Source organism: Trachemys scripta, chromosome 3 (genome assembly GCF_013100865.1).
Source record: "Trachemys scripta elegans isolate TJP31775 chromosome 3, CAS_Tse_1.0, whole genome shotgun sequence".
Lineage (NCBI taxonomy): Eukaryota > Metazoa > Chordata > Testudines > Emydidae > Trachemys > Trachemys scripta.
In genome coordinates, this window is record NC_048300.1 from 20,703,102 (window position 1) to 20,726,171 (window position 23,070).

The 23,070-nt window shown below is 38.7% G+C and overlaps 1 protein-coding gene across 6 annotated transcripts in view; it reads right to left on the minus strand.

Annotated features, from left to right (window-relative positions):
• Positions 1–384: 384 nt before the first annotated feature.
• Positions 385–23,070, minus strand: part of KIAA1841 (KIAA1841 ortholog) — a 42,897-nt gene continuing 20,211 nt past the window's right edge. For 5 of the 6 annotated variants that reach the window (XM_034764270.1, XM_034764272.1, XM_034764273.1 and 2 more), the window contains 15 exons: positions 22,334–22,494; positions 19,547–19,633; positions 19,322–19,432; positions 14,325–14,448; positions 13,624–13,776; positions 12,983–13,128; positions 12,479–12,578; positions 10,809–10,841; positions 9,011–9,110; positions 6,542–6,633; positions 6,394–6,422; positions 6,232–6,305; positions 4,399–4,487; positions 3,814–3,905; positions 385–2,736 (listed from right to left, as the gene is read on the minus strand). In XM_034764270.1, the coding sequence (XP_034620161.1) occupies positions 2,700–2,736; positions 3,814–3,905; positions 4,399–4,487; positions 6,232–6,305; positions 6,394–6,422; positions 6,542–6,633; positions 9,011–9,110; positions 10,809–10,841; positions 12,479–12,578; positions 12,983–13,128; positions 13,624–13,776; positions 14,325–14,448; positions 19,322–19,432; positions 19,547–19,633; positions 22,334–22,494 (1,428 nt within the window). In that variant the 3' untranslated portion in view covers positions 385–2,699. Of the gene's footprint in view, positions 2,737–3,813; positions 3,906–4,398; positions 4,773–6,231; positions 6,306–6,393; positions 6,423–6,541; positions 6,634–9,010; positions 9,111–10,808; positions 10,842–12,478; positions 12,579–12,982; positions 13,129–13,623; positions 13,777–14,324; positions 14,449–19,321; positions 19,433–19,546; positions 19,634–22,333; positions 22,495–23,070 lie in introns of those variants that run through there. The other variant, XM_034764271.1, reaches the window with a different exon arrangement.

The window sequence follows — 23,070 nt, forward strand, 5'->3', positions numbered from 1 at the left end:
GCCTCACCAGTCTATTAGAATTCTTTGAGGGGATCAACAAGCATGTGGACCAAGGGGATCCAGTGAATATAGTGTACTTAGATTTTCAGAAAGCCTTTGACAAGGTTCCTCAACAAAGGCTCTTACGCAAAGCAAGCTTCCATGAGATAAGAGGGAAGTTGCTCTCATGGATTGGTAACTGGTTAAAAGATAGGAAATAAAGGGTAGGTATAAATGGTCAGTTTTCAGAATGGAGAGAGGTAAATAGTGTTGTCCCCCCGCGGTCTGTTCTGGGACCAGTCCTATTCAACATTCATAAATGATCTGGAAAAAGGGGTAAAACAGTAAGGTGGCAAAATTTGCAGATGATACAAAAGAATCTCTCAAAACTGGGTGACTGGGCAACCAAATGGCAGATGAAATTTAATGTTGATAAATGCAAAGTAATGCATATTGGATAGCATAATCCCAACTATATGTTAAGTCTGTAACATAATGCTTCAAGAAAAGTTAGACAGCTACTTTAAAGAACAAGGGGAGATCAAGAATCTATACATTTTTGAGGAAGGGACAATGACATGCAAGAATCATTATTACCTGAAACAAAAATAACATTTCCCACTATATAATGTATTTGGCTTTGTAAGTCTACTAAAAATAAAATGTTTTTAAATCAGTAACATTTATTTCAGTTAAACTGAGACATGACTTCAAAGTTAATACAGGATAAAAGTTAATGGAATTTGTCAAAGAAACTACTACTAATACTTAATAAAATATGAATTGCACTTCCACTACATATATTACAGGCATATGTTTATAAAAAAGAAAAAAGCACATTTTGAATAGAATATTATGAAGGATACTGGCATGTAAAAATGACATTTTGACATAAACCAAATCATTAGGACTTTCCCCTTCTGGAGAGAATTCTTTTCCTTTTTCAAGTCAGCAGTTTTAAAAAATCTTTTACACACACACTCACACTCCTCCTTCAATTTGCAACTTGCTTAGCAAAGTTTACATGTGCAGCTTTAGACAGACTTCTATACAAGCTAGAAAACTAATATTTTTGCACACAGTGAATTGTAAACCATTTTCTAAGAAAATGAGTTTTTCAAATAATATTTAGTATAAACACAACTTTTAAAATACAAAACTGATTTTTTTTTTTGCAAACAAACAATAGGTTTTGATAAAGCCATGTCTCTTATGAATGTAAGATAAAGCACTGCTGCACCTACCAATCATACCCCAAACCAAAGGTCACTGAAGTCCACAGAAGTCCTTCCATTGGTTTCAATGAAGTTTGGATTGATGTTAACTTGGAGGAACACATGTAAACAGAGCTAACACTTATTTTTAAATGAACCTGCACCCTCGCTCAATCACCACCATGCCTAATTTCCAATTTCAATTATTAGAAAAATTCTAGAAACAAGGCAAATACAGGCCTGCAAATAGAGAATACATTTTAAGGAAGGATTTTTTTCCCCCAGAGATCTTGAGCTTATTTCCAAACACACATTTTATTGAATGATTATGGTCTGGAATAAGTTTTCCCTGAGTGCTCTTTTTGCCTGCTTAGAAAAATTAGAATGTGGTTTTCAAAATATGCTTTATTGCAATTTCCTTTGAATAAACACGATTTTTTCCCAGGCAAGTTGTCCCATTGTGGTACTACTGGACTGTGCACTAAAACAAACATGGACCCTACTGCTCCAGTAGAACCATATCAGAACATTGGATTGCCAAACAGGATTATTCAGACAGGTCTAGGAACATACTTCCCGGCCAGATCTACATAGGCAAGATGCCTCAAAGTGATTGCCTTTCATTTCAAAAGGTACAGAATTTACACCACCTCTGCTAGCAAAGATACAGTGGCACTGGTATTACTAAAGGAAGAAACTGCTTTACTATGCCTCTAAAGCTCAGACAACAAAAGGGAACAAAAAACTGTATGATGCAGAAGAAGAGTCAGGAGCAAAATGAGAATGAACATGTTTTCCATGCAGTAAAGTTGAGAAAATGAATGCCTCATGCAAGATGCAAAGTTATCATACCTTCAGTAGGTTCATTTCACGTGATCTTTAGGGGTCTAATCCCCCTTGATGCTTACCTTAGCATGAATGGAAGTTGTGTGGACATGTGGAGGAAAGCCTAGGGGCCTGATTCTGATTTCACTTATATCCTTGTCAATCAGAAGTAATTCCATGGACTTCAATAAAGTTACATCAGTCAAACCAGTGTAAGCAAGATAAAGATCACCCCCAGACTCAAGATGTACAGTTCAAATCACAATACTAGATGATGCATTTAAACATTGCTGATTGCACTCATAATTCAGTAGTTTCTTCATTTTAAAATGTCTAGCAGTTAAAAGTGATGGTCTAGAGTAGTTTATAAGCACCACTCTCTTCAATAAGCAAGGATTTTCAAATATTTTAACTTTGCAGGTTTATAAAATGTTTTCTAAGTAGCTTAACACAATAGCCAAAAAAAGCAATCTAAGAAACTGTATTTACAATTAAAATAAGTATTAGAGCTTTCTGGATTTTGCATTCATTCATCATAGCAGAATAATTTACATGGCTTACAGGAATAAATAATAAATAAGTCACTTAAAAGCTTTTGGAGAATGCATTCTCCGTATTGAAGTACAGTACAGTTCCAGGAAGCAGCAATGAATTCTGGCTATGGTTTCTTCCTGAGGTTCCTTAGGTTGGACGGCCTTGACCAAAGCGAGATTTAGACCTGGATTTAAAATAAATAGTACATACACATGTGGAGGCACTTTTATCAAGATACGGGATTGTTGCTAATTATAATAGTTTGATAGTTCACTGTTTGTATGAAATCGTTTGTCTATGCTGTATTCTGATAGTTTAGAGATCAAAAGAACATCCTAGCATTTAAATGAATTGTAAATACGGGATATCTCGGTATTCATCTCTCTTTGAAATGTACTGTGAATGGTGGAGGAACAAGCAAATGGCCTTATGTTAATTTGTATATGTAAGTACCGGTGATGGACCTCCTTTAAAGTCATCCTAATTACTGTTTGTTCCCCAAGGAAATCCCAACTTGTCAAAGAGGGCATGAAATTGCATAAAAGATCCTTGGGTCCAGATTCTGTCATCTCAGATCTGCTTAGACTTCATGGGGGAAGTTTGAGTCGCAAGACGGAGGTTCCAGTTATGGTGGTACGCCCTGAATGTGATATTTAGACATTGGATAACCTATGAACTATTTCTGAAAGAACTCTTTGCAACTACGAAGCTCACCATCGCTGCTATGAATCAGAATCTTAAGAATTAAACTCATGTCTGTATGTATATTGATCTTTTAACCATTCTCTCTCTCTCTCTCGTTTTTTAATAAATTTTAGTTTAGTTAATAAGAATTGGCTGTAGCGTGTAATTTGGATAAGATCTGGAATAATCAATAACCTGGGAGCTAATGTGTCCAATCCTTTGGGATCGGTAGAACCTTTTCTTTTATATGATGAAATAAGATTTTCAGAAATCAACATATTTGACTTGGGTACCTGGATGGAGGCCTGAGGCTGGATCACTCTAAGGGAACTGTGTTGTTTGGACTTCTAGGTAACCAGTAAGGTAATAAAGAAGCTTTTTATGCTCTCTTATTAGTAAATCTAAGTATTGGAATATTCACCAGCTTTTTGGGGATTGTCTGCCCCATTCTTTGCAGTTCACCCTAATGGAGTGACCACAGCTGGCTCCTCACTAGGACCCTGGTCACAGAAGGCTTTTTAAAAAAAAACCCAAAATACACATCCTGGCTTTTTCTGCTACTTAAATAACAACTTACCTTGTGTTTTTCTCTGTGCTATTTTGTCGAGCACTGACTTGCGCTGAGGCCTTTATCTGAGCTTCAAGTCTAGAGTAAATGCCACCTGCATGCTGCAGTACAGGGAGATTAAATCATTTAGCTATTCCAGTTTAATCAGTGACTTTCTAAAAGTTATTAGTTTTCAGATAATTGATTTATATTTGCAGAAGCAATTCTTCCAAAAGGAGTTGGCAAAGATCAGATTGCATCCCTTCAGAGCCCCATTGTGAAGGCGCATGAGCCTGCAATCATGCACAGTAGCCATGATCTGGCTCTGATTAAGAAAGAACCATGAAGACTTTGCTGTGCTCCTGGTGCCTGATACCGGGTCCCTCCAAACCCATCCTACTTCCTGGGTCAACAGTTTTTGAAACTTTTTCTGACCAAGTGTTTTAGGGAAAAAAACCACTTTAAACTATTAAAACCTGATCAAAGTCATTTTAAAGCTTAAGTCTTCCAGACACCTAAAAAAAACTAAATCCCATTTTCTGGTACTGAAAATGCATGAATTCAAGAGATCTGCCTAAAATATCACATGAATGTTACCATAACGTAAAGTCTTACTTCTTTGCCTTCCTTTGACTTGACCCGGTCCAGGTCTCCCAATCTCATTTTTATTAGGTGCCCTGTAATCTCACACATCCTTCGCTGATCTGCAAGTAATAAAAGAAATATCAATATTCTAAATATTCCTTACTACCAAGATGAAGAGCCATAAACATGAGGAACGAGATTATGCATATATTACTAATAATCCACTATACAGAGAAATGAGTGGCTTTATTCTTGGCTCATGTGAAAAGCACGAGCAGCTCTGATCCAAAGTAAGGTCCTGATCCTGCAGTGTAATGCAGCTTCAATTGGGTTCCGTGCAGGGATCCATCTGCATCCATTGCACTGCCAGATCTAAGAGAATGGTTTTGAGGCAGCATAGATTTCTAAAAGAAATGGAAAAGCAAAGGAAACTAGGTAGTTTACTGAGACCACAGCTTTCAACTCCATACAGCAGTGAGGGAAAGCAAAACAGAATAGTATGATCTTACTTCTTTATAAACTGAGAGATAGGGAGAGAGGCATTCACAAAGCATACATGTGGAGGCAATATCCATGTGATAAACAACTTATCACATACCTGTGCAATTTATATGCCCAGGCAATTACCACACACTTATGACCTCATCACCTGCCCCCTAGTCAGTCAGTCACTCACTCTCACATTCCAAACAGCTGCCATTTAATACAAGCTTAAACCACAGTCAAGGAACTTTTCCTTCTCCTGTCTGTAACTGTGGAACTTCCTCCCACGTTTACTCCTGCCAGGAGACCCAGACTATCCATTTGCATTAGTCAATCTCTCAGCATTTGAGGTGATGAATATTTTCTCTTTATTTTCTCTCTGTAACAAAGGTATTTTTCTCCTGTGGGAAAGAAGAGACTAGTGCTAATCTGATCATGAGGCATCATTGCCTGGAGTGTCATCCTTGCAGCACGAACATTTTGTGAGTTCAAGAAAATTTTGAAGTTATTGTGTAGCATAAAGCTTGGTTGCAACTGAATTCTAGCACTTATCACAATTTTTGAACAGAAAAATATATGCTATACATAAATATTAATCAGAGTACATGCTGAGATCCATGTTTAGAGATATCTGCAATGTTTTCTCATATTTCATGGAATCAAGTATAGAATATCTGGGTCAACAGAAAATTCAATAGAGATGAGTCGCTAAAGGACAGAACCTCAGCTTGTGTAAGTCAGCATAGGGCCATTCTATTAAGTGGAGCTGCACAAATTTACACCAGGTGGGGATCAGTCCCCAGGGGCGAGAGGAGAATATGACCATCAATGCAACTATTGTCTTCAGTGGAATTACTCATGTTTTACACTGTCATGACTGATATCAGAATCATGCCTTCCTTCTGCCATAAGCTTTTTGTTCCAAAGGATAATCTCTTTGCTCTTGCAAAGTTACATGGACAGATGAGACCCAAAATTCATGCATAGTTGCTAATATGACTGAATAAAATATCAGTAGGCTTGTATTAGGCATGGCAGAAGATTAAGTTACAGACTTGAAATGGTGGTGTGATTTACCATCATTTCCAGGTTTTTTGTAACTGTCAATAAGCATTTAAAAATTTAACCTAACCAAGTTTCATAATATACAGTTTTTTAGAGTCATAAAGGGCCCAGTTCTCCTTTCACTAATCAACTTAGTCAGAAGTAACTCCAAACAAGTCAATGTAGTTATACCAGTATAAAACTAGTTTGAAATCACATTCAGCCTTGACATAGCTAAGCAGAGTACTTTACTGAAATAGTTATGTAGTTGCATAACAGATTTCTATTTTTTCCACTAATAATAGCATTATGAAAGCTAAACCAATGAAATCTTACCGTCTTCTCTTTGAGCATCTTGGTTGAATCTCAGTGATCTAGAAGCATCCCACTTATTCTGCTGCATACTCACACTGGTAAAAAGAGACAAACAAAAGTGTTGTCGTCAGTAATATTTTACTAAGCAAGATGTTTCAACCAGGACTTGGGAGAAATACTTACATGAATGGAGATGCATCTCGAGAATTTGACTGTCAAAAAAACAGAAAAATGCATTCATGAATACATTTAAGACCAGCTGCAAAAATTAAAGAAAAATTCCTCATTAGACTGACTGAGTTGAATAGTCCATTTCACAACTCAGATTTACCTTCTCCATTGGTTTCTCCTTTTTTTGAACACTAGGTGAAGAAACTTGTTTCTTTGGATGTTTGATTAACTTCTTTGGCTTTTCTTTTCTCCCTGTTAATTAAAATAGTTGAGGATTATATTTGCTACTAAATATTTAAAACATTAAAAAAAAAAATCACACTGGTTGAGCATAGGGACTTCCACATTCCTACACACATGAGACATTGACCTGGATATTTTCCCTCCTTGGTAAAGCTATGGGGTGGATAATGATAAAATGGGACCAACATCCACAAAGCACAAAGGCAAAACCCACTCACATGCTTCCCCTAAGAAGCATGCATGAGCTGAAGTTTACAGTGCAAAGAAATTATATGTAATACATACACTTCCTATTGTAAATATAATGTAAACATGCATACACTTAATACATCCCTAAAAATGCAAGTATGGACCAAAAAAAGTCTTGATGATATTAGAATGCTTTCTGAAGTTTTCACTCTGGACATTCTCTGTCCTGTGCAGACTGATTGCTCCAACCCCTTCTGTCCCCTTTCCTTCCTTCGTGTTTCCATCTAGTTAATTTCCTCCTGTCATATCCCACCAAAAGGATTTAAACAACATAAAAAAACCTGTGGTCCTAAACATGCCAACTACCAGACATCAAACTCTTCACTCTGCTTGTATGTTATTTGTCTTACAGTAGCAATTGGAGCTCAGCTATGTTCCCACCCTTTGTCTTGTCTATTTAGATTGCTAGCTCTTTGGAGGAAGGGGCAGATTTTATTCTATGTTTGTACAGAGTTTAGTACAACAGGGCACCAATCTCAGTTGACCCTTAGGCAACACTATAATAAGCACAATGAACACCACACCTCACTAATTTGCACTAATGTCTGGAAGATCCGTTGCAAGTTGAAGAATTCTGTGAATTAGTTGAATGATCAAAGAAGTCTCAAGGGTAATGTAATTTGGCATTTTTTCCTGACATGTAATTTAGTTAAAACTAACACTTCATTGTTTACTAGCAAATGTTCTACTATGTGATTTGTAAAAATCTTACTACTGCACTCTAGAATTTTTGCTTAATAGATTACCTGTTTCCTGATTGAGAATTAGCAAGGTTCTGTTTGAGAGAATGTATATTATACATGCACTATATATAAAAAAATATATATATCAACTGAATTTTACAAGAGTTCTGCATCATTTTTACATTAAAACTTCACTCACTACATCTCCCTTGTTTTGGGGGTTTCTTCCTTCTCTATCCCCCATTTAAAATTTCTCTCTCTCTACTTTTCTTCTGTTGTATATCTTGGCTATTTTTTCCATGTGTCTTTTTCAGTTGCTTTTCCCCATACTAATAATATTATTAATAATATTCTACCATGTTTAGTTTCCTTTTCTCCAAGGACATCACTTCTCAAGAAGCACTTTTCTGATTTTGCCTCTCTCTCTCTCTCTCCACACCAGTCTCCATGCTCCTCTCTACCCACACCCTCACCATTCCAAGAACAGCAGAAAGTTCTTGGCCCTAAGAGCCCTCCCTCCTCTTTCCCAAAATCCCTCACTCTTCCACCTACCCAACTTGAAATCAAGGCCCTTCTTCACATCTGTCCTAATGGAAACTAAGAGCCACATACCTCCCTCTGGATTTCCTGCCTTGTCTCCTGCTTGGGTGGCCAGGGGAGTGGCCAGCCCTGCAACACTTACTTCCTGCAGGCCACGTTAGGCCTTTGTATGTATGAGAGAGACTGCAAGTTAGGGCAGGAGTGCTGCCAGCTTTTCTGCTGCCCTAGGCAGCAGAAGGTCCCGCCCCGAAATGCCGGCCCCCACAGAGGCGGCAGAAGGTCCTGCCATCGAAATACCGCCGTGATCGCCGCCCCCCAAATTGTAGTGCCTTAGGCGACCGCCTAGGTCACCTAATGGGTTGTGCTGGCCCTGAGTTAGGGGGAAGAATCAGTGCAATCTTAGGAGAATTGACACAGCCTGCCTTTCACTTCTGGTCCTTACCATCAATAACCAGTGTTTGCAAATGAAGGAGTGGGACCCTACAAATGCTGCTGTAGAGGACACAGTCACATGGCTAGTAACCTGAGGCCCCACTTCTGCAACATTAATCTAGGAGGTGACAGGAGGAATAAAACTGCTCTGATAGCAGCCCTTCCAAGGAAGGGAACAGACCATACAGAATATAGCTTTAATCTGTCTCATACTTTTGAGAACATTGGATATGTGTACTTTCCTATTTGTGAGTGTTTACTGCTGGAGCTGATGACTGGAAGAACACAGGTAAATCTGTGTATCTAATATATGTCTCAGAGAAAAAAAATAAAAATATAAATTCAAGTGAGACATTTTGTGATAGGGTTTATTTTATTTATTTCTATTTGAAGTTCTTTTACCAAAAAGAAAACTTCTGCCTTGCATTCTAATCCCTAATTACCAATAAAGGATTCTTGTAATAACAAACAGATAATTGTACCTGGTTTCTTGTATACTTCCTCTTCATCCCCCACTTCATCCTCAGTGACCTCTGAGCCAGTGGTATACTCGTCCTCTTCTGATAGCAATGACTGTTGTTTCTAAGCAACAGGAATAAAGTACCACTAAAGGTCACTATCTCCTCAAACTCTACAGGTTTTCCATATCATTAAGTTTTTTTGTTGTAGTTAAACAAGGCCGAGTGCCAGCTATTTTTGTTAAACTAGTTTCCAGACTTTTTTTTTAGCTAATAGACAAGTTTCACATATTTCCAACAGCATATTGTTACGTTTGCAGGCTTCCTTGCCTACGTGTTTTACATGTACTGGGTTCTGACCTTAGTCTAGAAGTCAGGGAGAACAGCAACAATGCAACCTGCTCTGCCCTGGGGTGAGCATCCCTGGTGTGAAACTGCTCAAATGATGTAGGATTGTGTTGGATAAGTTGCACTGGCCTGTGCCCATAGAGGTGATTCAAAATCAGCATGTTTGAAGGTCATCATAGAGGCAAATGGCAGAAGGTACCCACACTCTTCATTTCATTAGGTTATATTATCCTCTCTGTATTTTGCAATCAAAGCCCTTTGTGGCAGTGACCTTTTTAACTATGTTTGTACAGCGCCCAACATAGCTGAGCTCCAATTGCTACTGTAAGACAAATTAATAAGTGAGATACAATGTTGCTTTCACTAATTTGTGCACCACACATAAAAAGAGGTACTCATCAAGCACCACACACTATGCTCCTGTATGGAGCTATATACATTTGTTTTTAGATGTTGGGCCAGATCCTCAGCTCTGAGACAGACTTTTTCACTAATGGAGCAATACAAAGGGGCCCCCAAATTAGCTTAATCAGATTCCAACCAATTCTCCTACCGCATATCCAACTCTATGCCACCCCCTTTACAAGCCCCAGCACAGGCAACATACTGGGATGTGACTGGATCACTGCTGCTTTCTGGCTTGGCAGCAGCGCAGGATTGAGCCTATATTTCCAAGAATGACTAGTGATCCTGGGTACCCCAGCTGATGCACTTTAAAAAACCCTGCTTTTTGGAGGGTAGGTGCTCAGTACTTTCTGAAAAATCAGGCACATATAAAGATGTCTCAAGCAGGGCACCCAAGTCATTAGTTATTTTTGAAAGTTTAGGCCATTGTTCTGAGGACAATGCAGTGTGGAAGACGGATGTTTGCCTGTTATTCATAAAGTGAATTAAAATAAGAAAATTTATTTTTAAAATTAGTCCATAACAAACCCTGCTCTGCTGTGGAATAAAAAAAAGATATATATATTGTTTTCCTTTTTTAAAAGAGTACTCTTATTGTAGTTAGAAAGTTTGCTGTAGGATCTTATTTTGGAACTTCAATCTCAGAGTCCTATTAAATTAAGTATGCCAGCACCAGCACTTTCAACTGTGAATCCCCTGTCTATGACAATGAATAGCAAAGGAAACTCAGCAATAATAGGAAGGAAGAAAATTTACAGGACTACAGCCTCCTAAAGATTTCATTGTAATATTTGGGGGAAAAAATTAAGGTATTTTTAAACAAGATATTGATTAAATTAATGTTTAACCTCCAGATCTGCTACACTTATAAAGCAGCAATTACTGTAGCATCTCCACATATATAGTGTTTAGATCTCACACTGAAATATGAGTTATTCTATAATTTAAAAATTAAAGCAGAAATAGGAAAAATGGCAGTGACATCAAGGTTATTTGTTAACATAAAAGAGCAACAAACATTTTAAACACATTAAAATTTAAAGCAGGATGAACTAGTTATTTTACTAACCAGCTGTAGAGTCCAGTTTTTCAGAGAAAGAAACTAGAAACAAAAGGCGGAGAAATGGTCAAGTTAATATACACTGTGAAACAAAGTAAGAGATTCAAATGGATTTATAAAAAAACAATAAGTATTTGTTCTAGTAAAGTACATCCTGGATTCTGCAAGGAGTTGTTCACATTTAACTTTATATATGTGAGTAGCCCCACTGAAATTTTACTTAGGTGTGTAAAGTTAAGCACGTGCATAAATCTGAATTAGTATTCAATTAAATGTAGACATAGTAAATTTAAAGTCTTAGGTAAATCACCTTAGAATTTGCTTGAATACCTACAGCTATGTAGCCAGTAATAAACACTTACATTATAGTAGCAACAACCTGAGTTAACCACAAGATTCTGTCTAGGCCAGCATTTGCAAACATTTGTTCCAGTACACATTTGTGGTTTTCTCTAGGCTGAGTCTTACTGCTACTGGGAGTTCGAGGCTAACTGTCTGGAACTGCTGTGTTATTCAGCGGTCATGGACTGCAGTGCATGAAGACTGCAAAAATACAACAGACTGCAGAGGTTCTCTTTATACCATGGTTAGCATTATTAATGATCTATCCCAACTTGGCTTAAAGTGCACTGGTGTAATGTTGGAGTTGATTCATTGGTAGGAAAGAGCTGTGTTGTGTGTTACTGGGAGAAGTAATCTAGTCTATCAACAGAGGAATGGACCAATGACCTTGATATCTGTTTTCCCTTGGAAAAGGCGGTTTACGCAATAAGAGGCTCTTCTGGGGACATATGAAAATACACAAGTCCTATATGGGGGTTTTAACATGTACCATTGGTACTGAAGTACTCAGTAGCTTACAAAATATCAAGTCGTGTGCTTTGTGACAAGCATGATGAGGAGGTGGTGGTTAGGACTGTAATTATGTTTTATAAAAATATTTTATCTATTTTAAATGTTATGCTTAATATGGGTCTTTTAAAAATCTTTGTTGATGTTCAATGCAATTTCCAATAAACGTAAATAAAACAAACAAAAAATACAGGCAGACCAACCAGGGAAAGGAAGTCTAAAGTTAAGAGGCCTTAATGGTGAATGCCCTGCCAGCAGCCCCACCTCACTTAATAATACAGACCTAGCTCTTATATAGCACTTTTCATCAGTAGATCTCCAAGCACTTTATAAAAAGTTTAAAGTGAGGGGCTTCAACTTGAGGAACTCTTCTGATCTCAAATGTGGCATAACGAGACATGGCTGCCTCTCAAGTACCCAGATTTCAATTCACTTAGCGTTATACATACCACTTTGAGCACACTGAGAAGACAGCACTTGTGTAACAGGTTCTCTACATGATTAACTTCTTATTAAGAGGATTGTGGGGTTCCTAACTAGCTTCAGTTTCTGAATGGTCTCTATGGTGTAGATATGTGGGCATTAATTGATTTTAACAGCTTTTGTTTAAAGAAAAAGCCTCCCTGTTCCCCACTAAACCCACATTTTGGCCCTAAATTAGTGGGTAATGTCCCTGAAACCTAGGTTTTAGATTAACTAGGTTAGGGTTTGGTTTTTTGTTAGTTATTTTTAAGATAGCAGTAGGTCTTGATTGGATGAGTTTTCTAAGCATCCACTACAGTCATTAACAGAGAGAAAACAACAAAACAAAAGCAGCAATTACTCACAGCATTGATTTCTCCAGTTTTTGGGCCCCACGGTGTATTTGGTTCTAACAGCACATCACATTCAATCCCTCTCTCATCACACAGCCCAATCCCAGAATCACTATAAGGAAGAAATGTTCATGAAGTATAAGACAACGATAGTTTTTCTATTTTACAAAGCTTAGAATCTGACCTTTTTTCCTCCCCATTGTGCTATGGATAATCTGCAGAACAGCTACATGGCTAGTGTTTTGAGAAGTACCTATATGAAAATATGAATAAAGGCAAGATTGAACTGTTACGAAGATAGAATTGTTTCACGCGTCTGCTTGAAATGCGACAGATAGCAATATTTCTGTTTCTTGTCCCAATTTCTAATTAAAATACTGGAAATATATTAGTTAAGTTTTAAAAATTCCACTACATTGTCTGTTTAGAAGAGGGGAAAAAATCAAATGTAAAATTTACTCAAGTGCTAATGTCAAATGTTAAGTAATTTCAGTAGCTTTAATTCAATTTTCTCACCTATTCTGATCTTTAGAAAAAGGTACAAAAACAACATCTCTATGCTGAAGCAGATCATTCAATATTTTAGTAGTTTGATATGGCAGAGTATCCCCACCTTCACCTCCAGCCGGTAAACCGATCACATGATCCCGCACTTTACAGCCCTGTCATAAAAGAGAGAGACTACGTTAGATATATTGGCTTACGACAAAAACTCATTTCACTAAGTACTGCACCAAGGGATTCCATATTCTAAGAACTCTCGGAACTTTCCCAGTCCTCAGCACTAGGCATCTTCCACAGGACACAGAGCTATATACAACTCACTGTGTGTTTCAATTGATGGGCCTGACCCCCACTCCAACTAAAGTTAAATGGGAACTTCATTTTTAAACTCCCTGAGAAGCAGAACTTGGTCCAAGAGGATAGTTCCTTTTGTGCTTATTGGCCCATTCAACATGCCTGCCAGGGAACATATGATACACTGGGAATAGACTCAGCATACTGTACTCCCCCAGAGCAGCAGAGAAGACAGAAGGCCTGCAAGCAGTCAGCCAATCTCCCTCCTGGGCTGCTGCCCCTGACTTCAGGGAGGATCTTTACATCATGATCCAGCCCTATGCTGAGTCATTGCTAAAAGTGAAACATTAAAGTAGTACCTTTGGAAGTGGAGTAGGATCAAATCGAAGAATTTTTTGGTTACAGCAGGGATATATTCCAGTGCCAGATGTACCCAATGCGCTTGCCACACCGGGATAAAGAACTGGCTGTGCATGGTACTGGCAGTGAGAAAATTCAGTACATAGGAAAGACTATATAAAAAAGAAGAGATGACAGGAAATAATATTCTGTCTAGTCACATGTTGCCTGTCAAAGTCAGAATTTTGGAGTACATTAGATATACATCAATTATTTACTTCTTACAGAAAGCTAAGAGTCTCATATTCAAACCTGGTCAGAGATTAGTCCTAATTTAGTCATACTGTTTTCATTTAAAATTCAGATATTCCAGTACAAGCCCATTTCCCATTTTTTTTCTGGCTACCTGAATTGTATTTGGGCAGAGCACAAAGGAGTTTAAAAAGTTACAGCAACAGCTGCTCCGTAGTTTTCATAACAAATCCCATTATGATTTCCCACTCTAGAAGCTATGGGGAAAAAAAAGTCTTATTGGTCTCAAAATTGGTAGATTAAGTTTGGGGAAGAGGAAGGTATTTTTCTACCAAAATGAGGCCATCTGGAAAAAAAGTTCTTAATTATGAGTTAAAGCACAACCCCTCTCCATCCACCCACAAAATTATTATGTTGGTTTTGTTCCCATGCTGCCACAAAACAAGTGAGTGAAAACAAGAATACCCACTTGATTACATCTTGAACAACTCAGCCAATTGATAATCCCCCAGAGGCGCCAGTACACATCTCGCCAAGATTTTAATTCCTCATAAAGACTGATCAAGTATTCATGGACTTCCCAAGTTTTATCTCTGTAATAAAAGGTGCACAGTCAGGCTGCACATTATATTGTGAAGAGATTTTAGTCCTATATTTGTATCAATGAAGTTTGCAGAGAAAAAGCAAGGTGGAGGTAGGAGAACAACACACCTTCACAGAAGAGCTACCATAGCAAGAACATGTTATAGGACAATCAGCATTAAATTCAGACATCATGCAGCATCCCAAACTATTACCTAGCACCAAGGGCTTTGGACTACACTTATGTTAATACAAGAACAATTTAAGGACACTGCAACTCAGAGACCATTAGACCTTAGACATTAGAGGGTGCCACCACCCACCTCAAGCTATGAAAGTCATAAGAACTAGAAATGATGGAAAACTATCAAGTTAGTGCAAGAGCTGTCTGATGGTTAGTAGCAAAGTAAGAGACACAGTGTCTCTGTGGATCTCTTGCTCTCTGGGCTAGTGAACATCTTCCTTAGTATCTAGTGGCAGGGAGGAATTGTATCATTCAAATGTTTGGAGGACATAGGGAGTAGAAGAAATCAAGCACACAAAGGTTGAGGGATATTTTAATCCCTTTGCCATTAGCCTCTGCTGCCGTGGAACACATCCATGTTGTTTTAAATAATGTCATTTCATTCCACTCTCTACACTTCAAATGGCAATGGAACTGGTTCCCAGGACAGCACTACAAGTGCATTTGTTGCTACATATCAGGGCACAATAGGCAGCAATGAAATGGTTACGTAAAGATTGTAAAGTTAGATGACTTCTTGATAAATATGTACTTTTGAGGCTTTAAAAAAAAAGTTTTTAAACTAGACTATACAATATTCTAGACTTAATTTCCTCCCACTGAAAAATGAGAGAGAGACTGACTTTCTTTTAAAACCCAAAAGAGAGTATTTAGCAGTGAGGCAATCTGGTCTGTGAAAGATACAATACTTTTTTTCCACCTTCACGCACTAACTTCATCCTGCCTTGGTTAGATTGTAAAAATCTTGAGGGCAGGGGCCAACTTTTACTCTGTATTTGTACAAAGGCAAACATAATGGGTACTGACACTTAGTGTCACCTCCACACCTATTTTTGTGTAATTGTGCTGCTATGGATATGCTAGCATTAGAGCTACTACTAGTCACCGTTAAGCTTAATTTAAGTGTAAGAAAGGCCAAATTAACCGTGCCTAGGAAGGCAGCCAGAAAACAATACAAGGTAAATGCTCAGAAGCAATAAAAGAGGACAGGAGTAACTTTAAGAGGCTGTATGTGTGTGTATATATATCTATATCTATATCTCTCTCACACACACACAGAGTTATGTGGCATCAACATACATACATAAGAATGTAACTAAGGTAACATAAGGAAGGTATTTAAAATTGGCTAATACACAATATTCTTAGAATGTCAGGATAAGGCTATGGCCCCAGCTGCCACTTTAGATAGTGCAAGATGGAACCTACTTCACTGCTCTAGTCATCAGTAAAATGGTCCTTTGGATAGAAACCTCTCCCTGTTATTGGAATAACTGACAGGAGATAATAATGCCTATTATTTTGAGGGCTGACACTGAACTGCTGTTAGGCTGATTTTAGTCCATCAGATCTGATGAAAAATGATGGAAATTAAATTAGCAACAGTAAAACTGTTAATAAAAGGGAACTAGTGTATGCCGGCCCTCATTAAGCGGAGGCAGGGAAATCCAGCCATATAGGACTGTGCCTGGACTAAAACAAAAACCAAGTAAATACTTGTGGTGAGGAACTAGCCATTTAACAAAGGAGAAGTTTGGAAAGCCTCTCTGACCAAAAAACAAAAAAAAACAAAAAACAAAAAAAATACCCCACCACCTTAACCAGTGAAGTTTATTTTTATTTGTTCTGAAACTGGTTGAGTGTTTGATTTGACATCTTCAGATCTGAGACACAGTCAATCCAGACTCTATAGTTCAGAGTGTGGAACCATCACTAACAACTCATTTTGAAATGTAGCCCTTAATTCCATTTGTCTTTGGCTAAACATATTTTCAAGTCCTTAGGATGATTAAGTGATTAGCTCTGAATATTTTACATTTAAAAAGTTTAACTCAGCAAAAACTCCCAGTGATTTCAATTGAGGTCTTGTTGGATTAACAACAATGATATTGTGGAATAAATTGTTAAGTACAACATAGACTTATAGACTTTAAGGTCTAAAGAGACCATCATGATCACCTAGTCTGACCTCCTCTACATTGCAGGCCACAGAACCTCACCCACCGACCCACTCTTGAAATAGAGCCTTAATCTCTGGCTGAATTACTGAATTCCTCAAATCATGATTTAAACTTTAAAGACTTAAAGTTACAGAGGATTCGCAATTTACACTAGTTTAAATCTGCAAGTGACCCATGCCCCAGGCTGCAGAGGAAGGTGAAAAACCCCCAGGATCTTTGCCAATCTAACCTGGAGGAAAATTGCTTCCTGACCCCAAATATGTGGGGCACTTAGACTCTGAGCATGTGTAGAAGACCCACTGGGCAGATACCTGGGAAAGAATTCTCTGTAGTAACTCAGAGCCCTCCCCGTCTAGTATCCTGTCTCTGGCTGTTGGGGATTTTTGCTACTGGCAGGTGCCGATGGGCCACATACCATCCCCTCCATAAATTTATCAAGCTCAGTCTTGAAGACAGCTCCCCTTGGAAGGCTGTTCCAGAACTTCACTCCTCTGATGGTTAGAAACTTTCACCTAATTTGTGTCGAAACTTGTTGATGGCCAGTTTATTTCCATTTGTTCATGTGTCCATATTGGCGCCAGGGCCAGCTCTGGCTTTTTTGCCGCCCCAGGCCAAAAAGCCTCCAGCCAACCCCTCCCCCCCCCAGCGCGGCAGGGGAGGGCGGCCGGAGCCCCAGGGGGAGGGCGGCGAGCCCCGGCTGGGGCTCCGCTCTCCCTGGCGGCCAGAGCGCTGGGAGGAGGGCGGTGAGTCCCGGTCTGGGCTCCGCTCTCCTCGGCGGCGAGTCCCGGCCGGGGCTCCGCTCTACCTGGCGGCCAGAGCGCCGGGGGGAAGGTGGCGAGCCCGCCGCGACTCCGCTCTCCCCAGCGGCCAGAGCGCTGGGAGGAGGGCGGCGAGTCCCGGTCTGGGCTCCACTCTCCTCGGCGGCGAGTCCCGGCCGGGGCTCCACTCTCCCTGGCGGCCAGAGCGCCGGGGGGAGGGTGGCGAGCCGGAGCACCGTGCCACCCCGCTCCAGGTGCCGCCCCAAGCACAAGCTTGGTGGGCTGGTGCCTGGAGCCGGCCCTGATTGACGCTTAACTTAAATAAATACCAGGGAGGGAGAAGAGTTCTCTCGCTGATGTATTTATAGAGATCAATCATCTCCCCATAGCCGCCTTTTGGTAAGGCTAAACAAGTTAAGCTCTTTGAGTCTCTCTCATATGGTAGGTTTTCCATTCCTTGGATCATTCTAGTAGCCCTTCTCTGAACTTGTTCCAATTTGAATTCATCTGCCTTAAACATGGGAGACCAGAATTGCACACAGTATTCCAGATGAGATCTCACCAGTAGAATGGTACTAACACTTCCCTGCCTCTACTGTAAATACCTCAGCTGATGCCTCTTAAGACTGCATGAGCCTTTTTCACTGCAGCATTACATTAACAGTTCATAGTCATCCTGTGATCATCCAATACCCGCAGATCTCTCTGTTCCTCTGTCACTTCCAACTGATAAGTCCTCCGCTTATAGCAAAAGTTCTTGTTATTAATCCCTAAATGCAAGACTTTGCACTTTGCACTATTAATTTTCATCCCATTTCTATTACTCCAGTTTACAAGGTCATCTAGATCTTCTTGTATATTCTGGTCCTCCTCCATATTGGCTATACCTCCCAACTTTGTGTCATCTGCAAATTTTATTAGCACACTCCCGCTTCTTGTGCCAAGGTCAGTAATAAAAATATTGAATAAGATTGGTTCCAAAACCGATCCCTGAGGAACTCCACTAGTAACCTCCCTCCAGCCTCACAGTTCACCTTTCAGTATGGCCCGTTGTTGTCTCCCCTTTAACCAGTTCCTTTTCCACCTTTCAATTCTCATATTAATCCTCATCTTCTCCAATTTAATTAATAATTTCCCATGTGGAACTGTATCAAATGCCTTATTGAAATCCAGGTAGATTAGATCTACTACATTTCCTTCGTCTTAAAAAAAAAAAATCAGTTATCTCAAAGAAGGAGATCAGGTTGGTCTGGCACGATTTATCTTTTGGAAAAACCCTGTTGTATTTTATCCCGATTACTATTCACCTCTATGTCATTAACTACCTTCTCTTTTAAAATTTGTTCCAACATGTTGCATACAATTGACGTCAAACTAACATCATAACATTCCATTTGTATGAGCCTAAGAAAGGCAACAAGAATAAAAAAAAGTTGTTCAGGTGATCTGTGGGTAGATACTACAGTTTATAAATTTTGTATTGGATGGAGTACAGTAAAACCTCAGTGTCATGAACACCAGACTTACAAAATGGCCGGTCAACCACACACCTCATTTGGAACTAAAAACACAATCAGGTAGCAGCAGAGACACCCCCCCCCCCAAAAAAAAAGCAAATACAGTACAGTACTGTGTTAAATGTAAAGTACTAAACAAAAAGAAAAGCAGCATTTTTCTTCTGCATAGTAAAGATTCAAATCTGTATTGAGTCAATGTTCAGTTGTAAACTTTTTAAAAGAACAACCCCAACGTTTTGTTCAAAGTTACGAACATTTCAGAGTTACAAACAACCTCCATTCCTGAGGTGTTCATAACTGAGGTTCTACTGAATTTGTTAACCTTCTAAATACATAGTATTCGTAAACATACTCAATAGGATACATGTATAGAGAAAAAGTTATGTTTTCTATGCATGAAGCACCTTATATGAACATAAATAATATTTCCATGTTGATCTATGTTGATTTTTCCTGGAACACAAGGGACTCTTCTTTCTGTTTCTTTAGTTAAAAGCTTCTTACATAAACAGCATCTACAAAACAGTGGAACATAAAATGAAATACACCAGTATGAGTGGCACTTTGGAATGCACATATAGCCTACATAAATGGAGTAGAAACAAAGTAAGAAAAGAACATTACTACACCTGTACAATGTTGCTGCATTTCCCCGAGAATCTAGATTCTGGTACTCTGGATCAAACAGTCTCTCAATCTTCTTGCAGAAAAGTTTACTGTTGATAACAAATTTGCTCAGAACTAAATTTTGCTTTGTTTGCAGTTAATCAATAACTACATTCTGCTACTTTAAATGAGACGGTTTTAAGAAGTTAGTTTCAAGATTTGACTTTTGCGAAGTTATACAATTTTCCTGTAAGAAATACAATGTGGAAAACTTGTTTCCATTGTGGACATCTGCCACCTTCATATACATTTGGCTATAGAAGAAGTCTTGGGCTGTGCTTTTTTAAAGTGGCCAAAAAGGACCCAATCCTACACCCACTGAGTTAACTGCAACAGTCTTGCCTTTATAAACATATTTAAGCCTATTACTTCCATAAACCAAGCATTTTGATTCTTGGTACCTATTCTGGACTATTAAATTTCCACCTTCCCCACCAACACTCCCATTTCTCTCTTTGTTGAGTCCTGTAAAGAGATTACTAGCTTCTCCTTTTCAAGAATTAACAGACCCGTAACTTGTTACTATCTTGACCCACTGATAGGTGGAGGGGACACCAAGTTTTTCCTCCCCCATTTCTAAATCTATTGAAGCTACACCAAGGTCATTTCAACTATTGAAAAAAGAACTAACCTCTTCCAACTTCGTTTGATAGCGCTAAGATTTTGATTTTTTTTATTTTTATAAAATAAAAAAATGCCTATATAAAGCTCTAGGTGTCCTAACCCAAAACCTACAGCAACATTAAAATAGTTATTCAAAAAGGAACTCTGCCAGCCTGCCATCTACAAAAAGAGCTCCTTTCCACCCTGTCATTCTGGAAAGCACACTCAGCCCTCTCAAAAAACTCTACTGAATCCACATATTAGATCATCATCAGTCACCATACCATCTCCAGTTAATCTCTCTCTGATGGATTTGGAATTGTTGCCCTCAACCCATTTCCCAAATAAACCCTGACATTCTATGATCTACACTACGAGCTGCGATTCCCCTGTTCATGTATACATACTTGTACTAGTTCTCATCCAGCTAGCACGAGTATAAATAGCAGTGTACCTGTGGTAACATGGATAGCGGCAGCAGAGGCACAGCTTTCCTGTGCCAAACACGTACCCACCTGAAGCTGGAGGGTACACAATCAGGGAAATAACACATCTAGCTTGCAGTGTAGATGCAGTCTAAGTCTCATAAGTACTGTTTTCACAATGTGAAGCATTTTGGTGCTTTTCCAAAATGTCACCTATAGACCCTATTTCAAGTAAAGTTACCCCTTAAGTCTTCCATATGGCTTTTAGAACAGGAGTACTTGTGGCACCTTAGAGACTAACAAATTTATTAGAGCATAAGCTTTCGTGGACTACAGCCCACTTCTTCGGATGCATGTAGAGTGGAATAAATATTGAGGAGATATATATACACACATACAGAGGGCATAAACAAGTGGGAGTTGTCTTACCAACTCTGAGGCCAATTAATTAAGAGAAAAAAAACTTTTGAAGTGATAATCAAGATAGCCCAGTACAGACAGTTTGATAAGAAGTGTGAGAATGCTTACAAGGGGAGATAGATTCAATGTTTGTAATGGCTCAGCCATTCCCAGTCCTTATTCAATCCTGAGTTGATTGCGTCTAGTTTGCATATCAATTCCAGCTTTTCCATATGGCTTTTCTTATACTTCTTTACTTCTTGGGTGTTTGGAGCAAGAATCTGTTCTCCCCTAGGTTGAATCCTACCTCCCTAACCATTCCTTTCTGATATGTGGTAGAATCTTTACCTCTTCCTTTTGTTGTGTCTCAAGGCTCTTTCCTTGGCACTTTTGTCCTTTATCTTTTCTCACTGACAGCGGAAGAAACATATACCAATTTAGGTATCATTTCTATGCAGATGACACCCAACTGTACATCTCAATCAACTAACTCGCAACTTATATTGGTGCCAATCACAACAGAACCTGACATATCCCAAAGAGCAAGGTCACTTTATGAGCACTACCTCTGTGTTTCCCTGCTTTTACCTTAACTAAGTTTTCTACTACTGAATGTTTCAAAGATCACAGTCGCTCTATACCTCTGGACTTTCCACTATTACTCTCCTTAACTTTAATCCTAATGCCAGTAATCCCTGACAATTAAAAATGCTTTCCTACCTCATCTTCCTTCTCTGCAAGTCTGACTATTACAATAATTAGTCTTTATCTTGATCCTAGCTCAGCTGAAATCCTTATACATCCCACTCTATTTTAGCGCCATCTTTCATATCCATATGAAATTCCAACTCAAACTTCTGTAATCCCTGAATACTGCAACCAAACTATTCATTCTCCAGGAACTAGGAACACACTACTCCCATCCACAGTTATTGTCAGTGGCGCCCTACCCAATCTCTCAGTCCAAAATGTCTGTTTTCAAAGCTCACTCTAACTCTCTTTCTTCATAGCCACCTACTATCCCATCCACTCAGTTGTCTCCTAATCTTGGACACTTCATGAATCTTCACATTTGGAGTGTTGCCCTTTCACTTGTTGGCGCCTATCTAGAACTTCTTACTTTCTCTTGAAATTTTGTCTTATTCTTGAGCCATTTAATGATATTGTGTATTAAGATATTTTAAAAGTATATAAGTTGCTAACATCACACTAATTCTTTAACAAGTCTTAACTTTTCTGACAAAATATCTAAAAAGGAACAGGAGCCTGTAGTAGAGGGTCAATAGTGATTATTAATATTAAGCTGGAGAAGAAAAAAGTTACCTCTTAAATTTATCTTTTTTGTCCTTCACATCGTCCACTTCATTATGTGTGAAAAGATCAGCGATACGCTTAAGGAGGTCACCGCTGACACAGTTCATGTTGCATGGGGTGGCTATGATAGCACTCATGTTTTTGTGGCAATAATGAATACATTTTTCTACCTAGGAAGGAAAGGAGATATTATGAACACCGAAATTAATGATACACAAACCCGTATCTCAGAAGACCTATTACTTTTATATTAGAAATTTCTTAGAAGCGGGATCAGGACTTTGTTAGAATTAATGGTGTTTAGCAAAACTGGCTCAGTTCAACTCTAAAAATACAATTTAATGGCTCAGAAAGCAAGTCACATTTTTTGTGTACATGGCTTAAATGCAACTCTGAACTACTGCCATCCTGAAGGGTCTTCGATTCTGACTACTATCCCTGAATCCTCTTCAGGAAGTGCCACCTCCACCATGTTCATGATCCAGAACTAGAGACCGTTTTTGTAGCTTTAATATTATATACAGCATTGTACCCACCAAATTTAGCTTTACCGGTGAACTTTAATATTTAGCATGAACTGCAAATAAAAAATGACAGTTGTGACAGCAAGAATATGCAGTACATTAAATTCTAAGTTCCTGCCTTAACTTGGCTGCACAGTGTTTGTCTTTACTATTAAACATTTGGAAAAAGAAAATCAAACAGATACCTCAATGGTCTGTCCATTTACATGATGAACTAGAAAT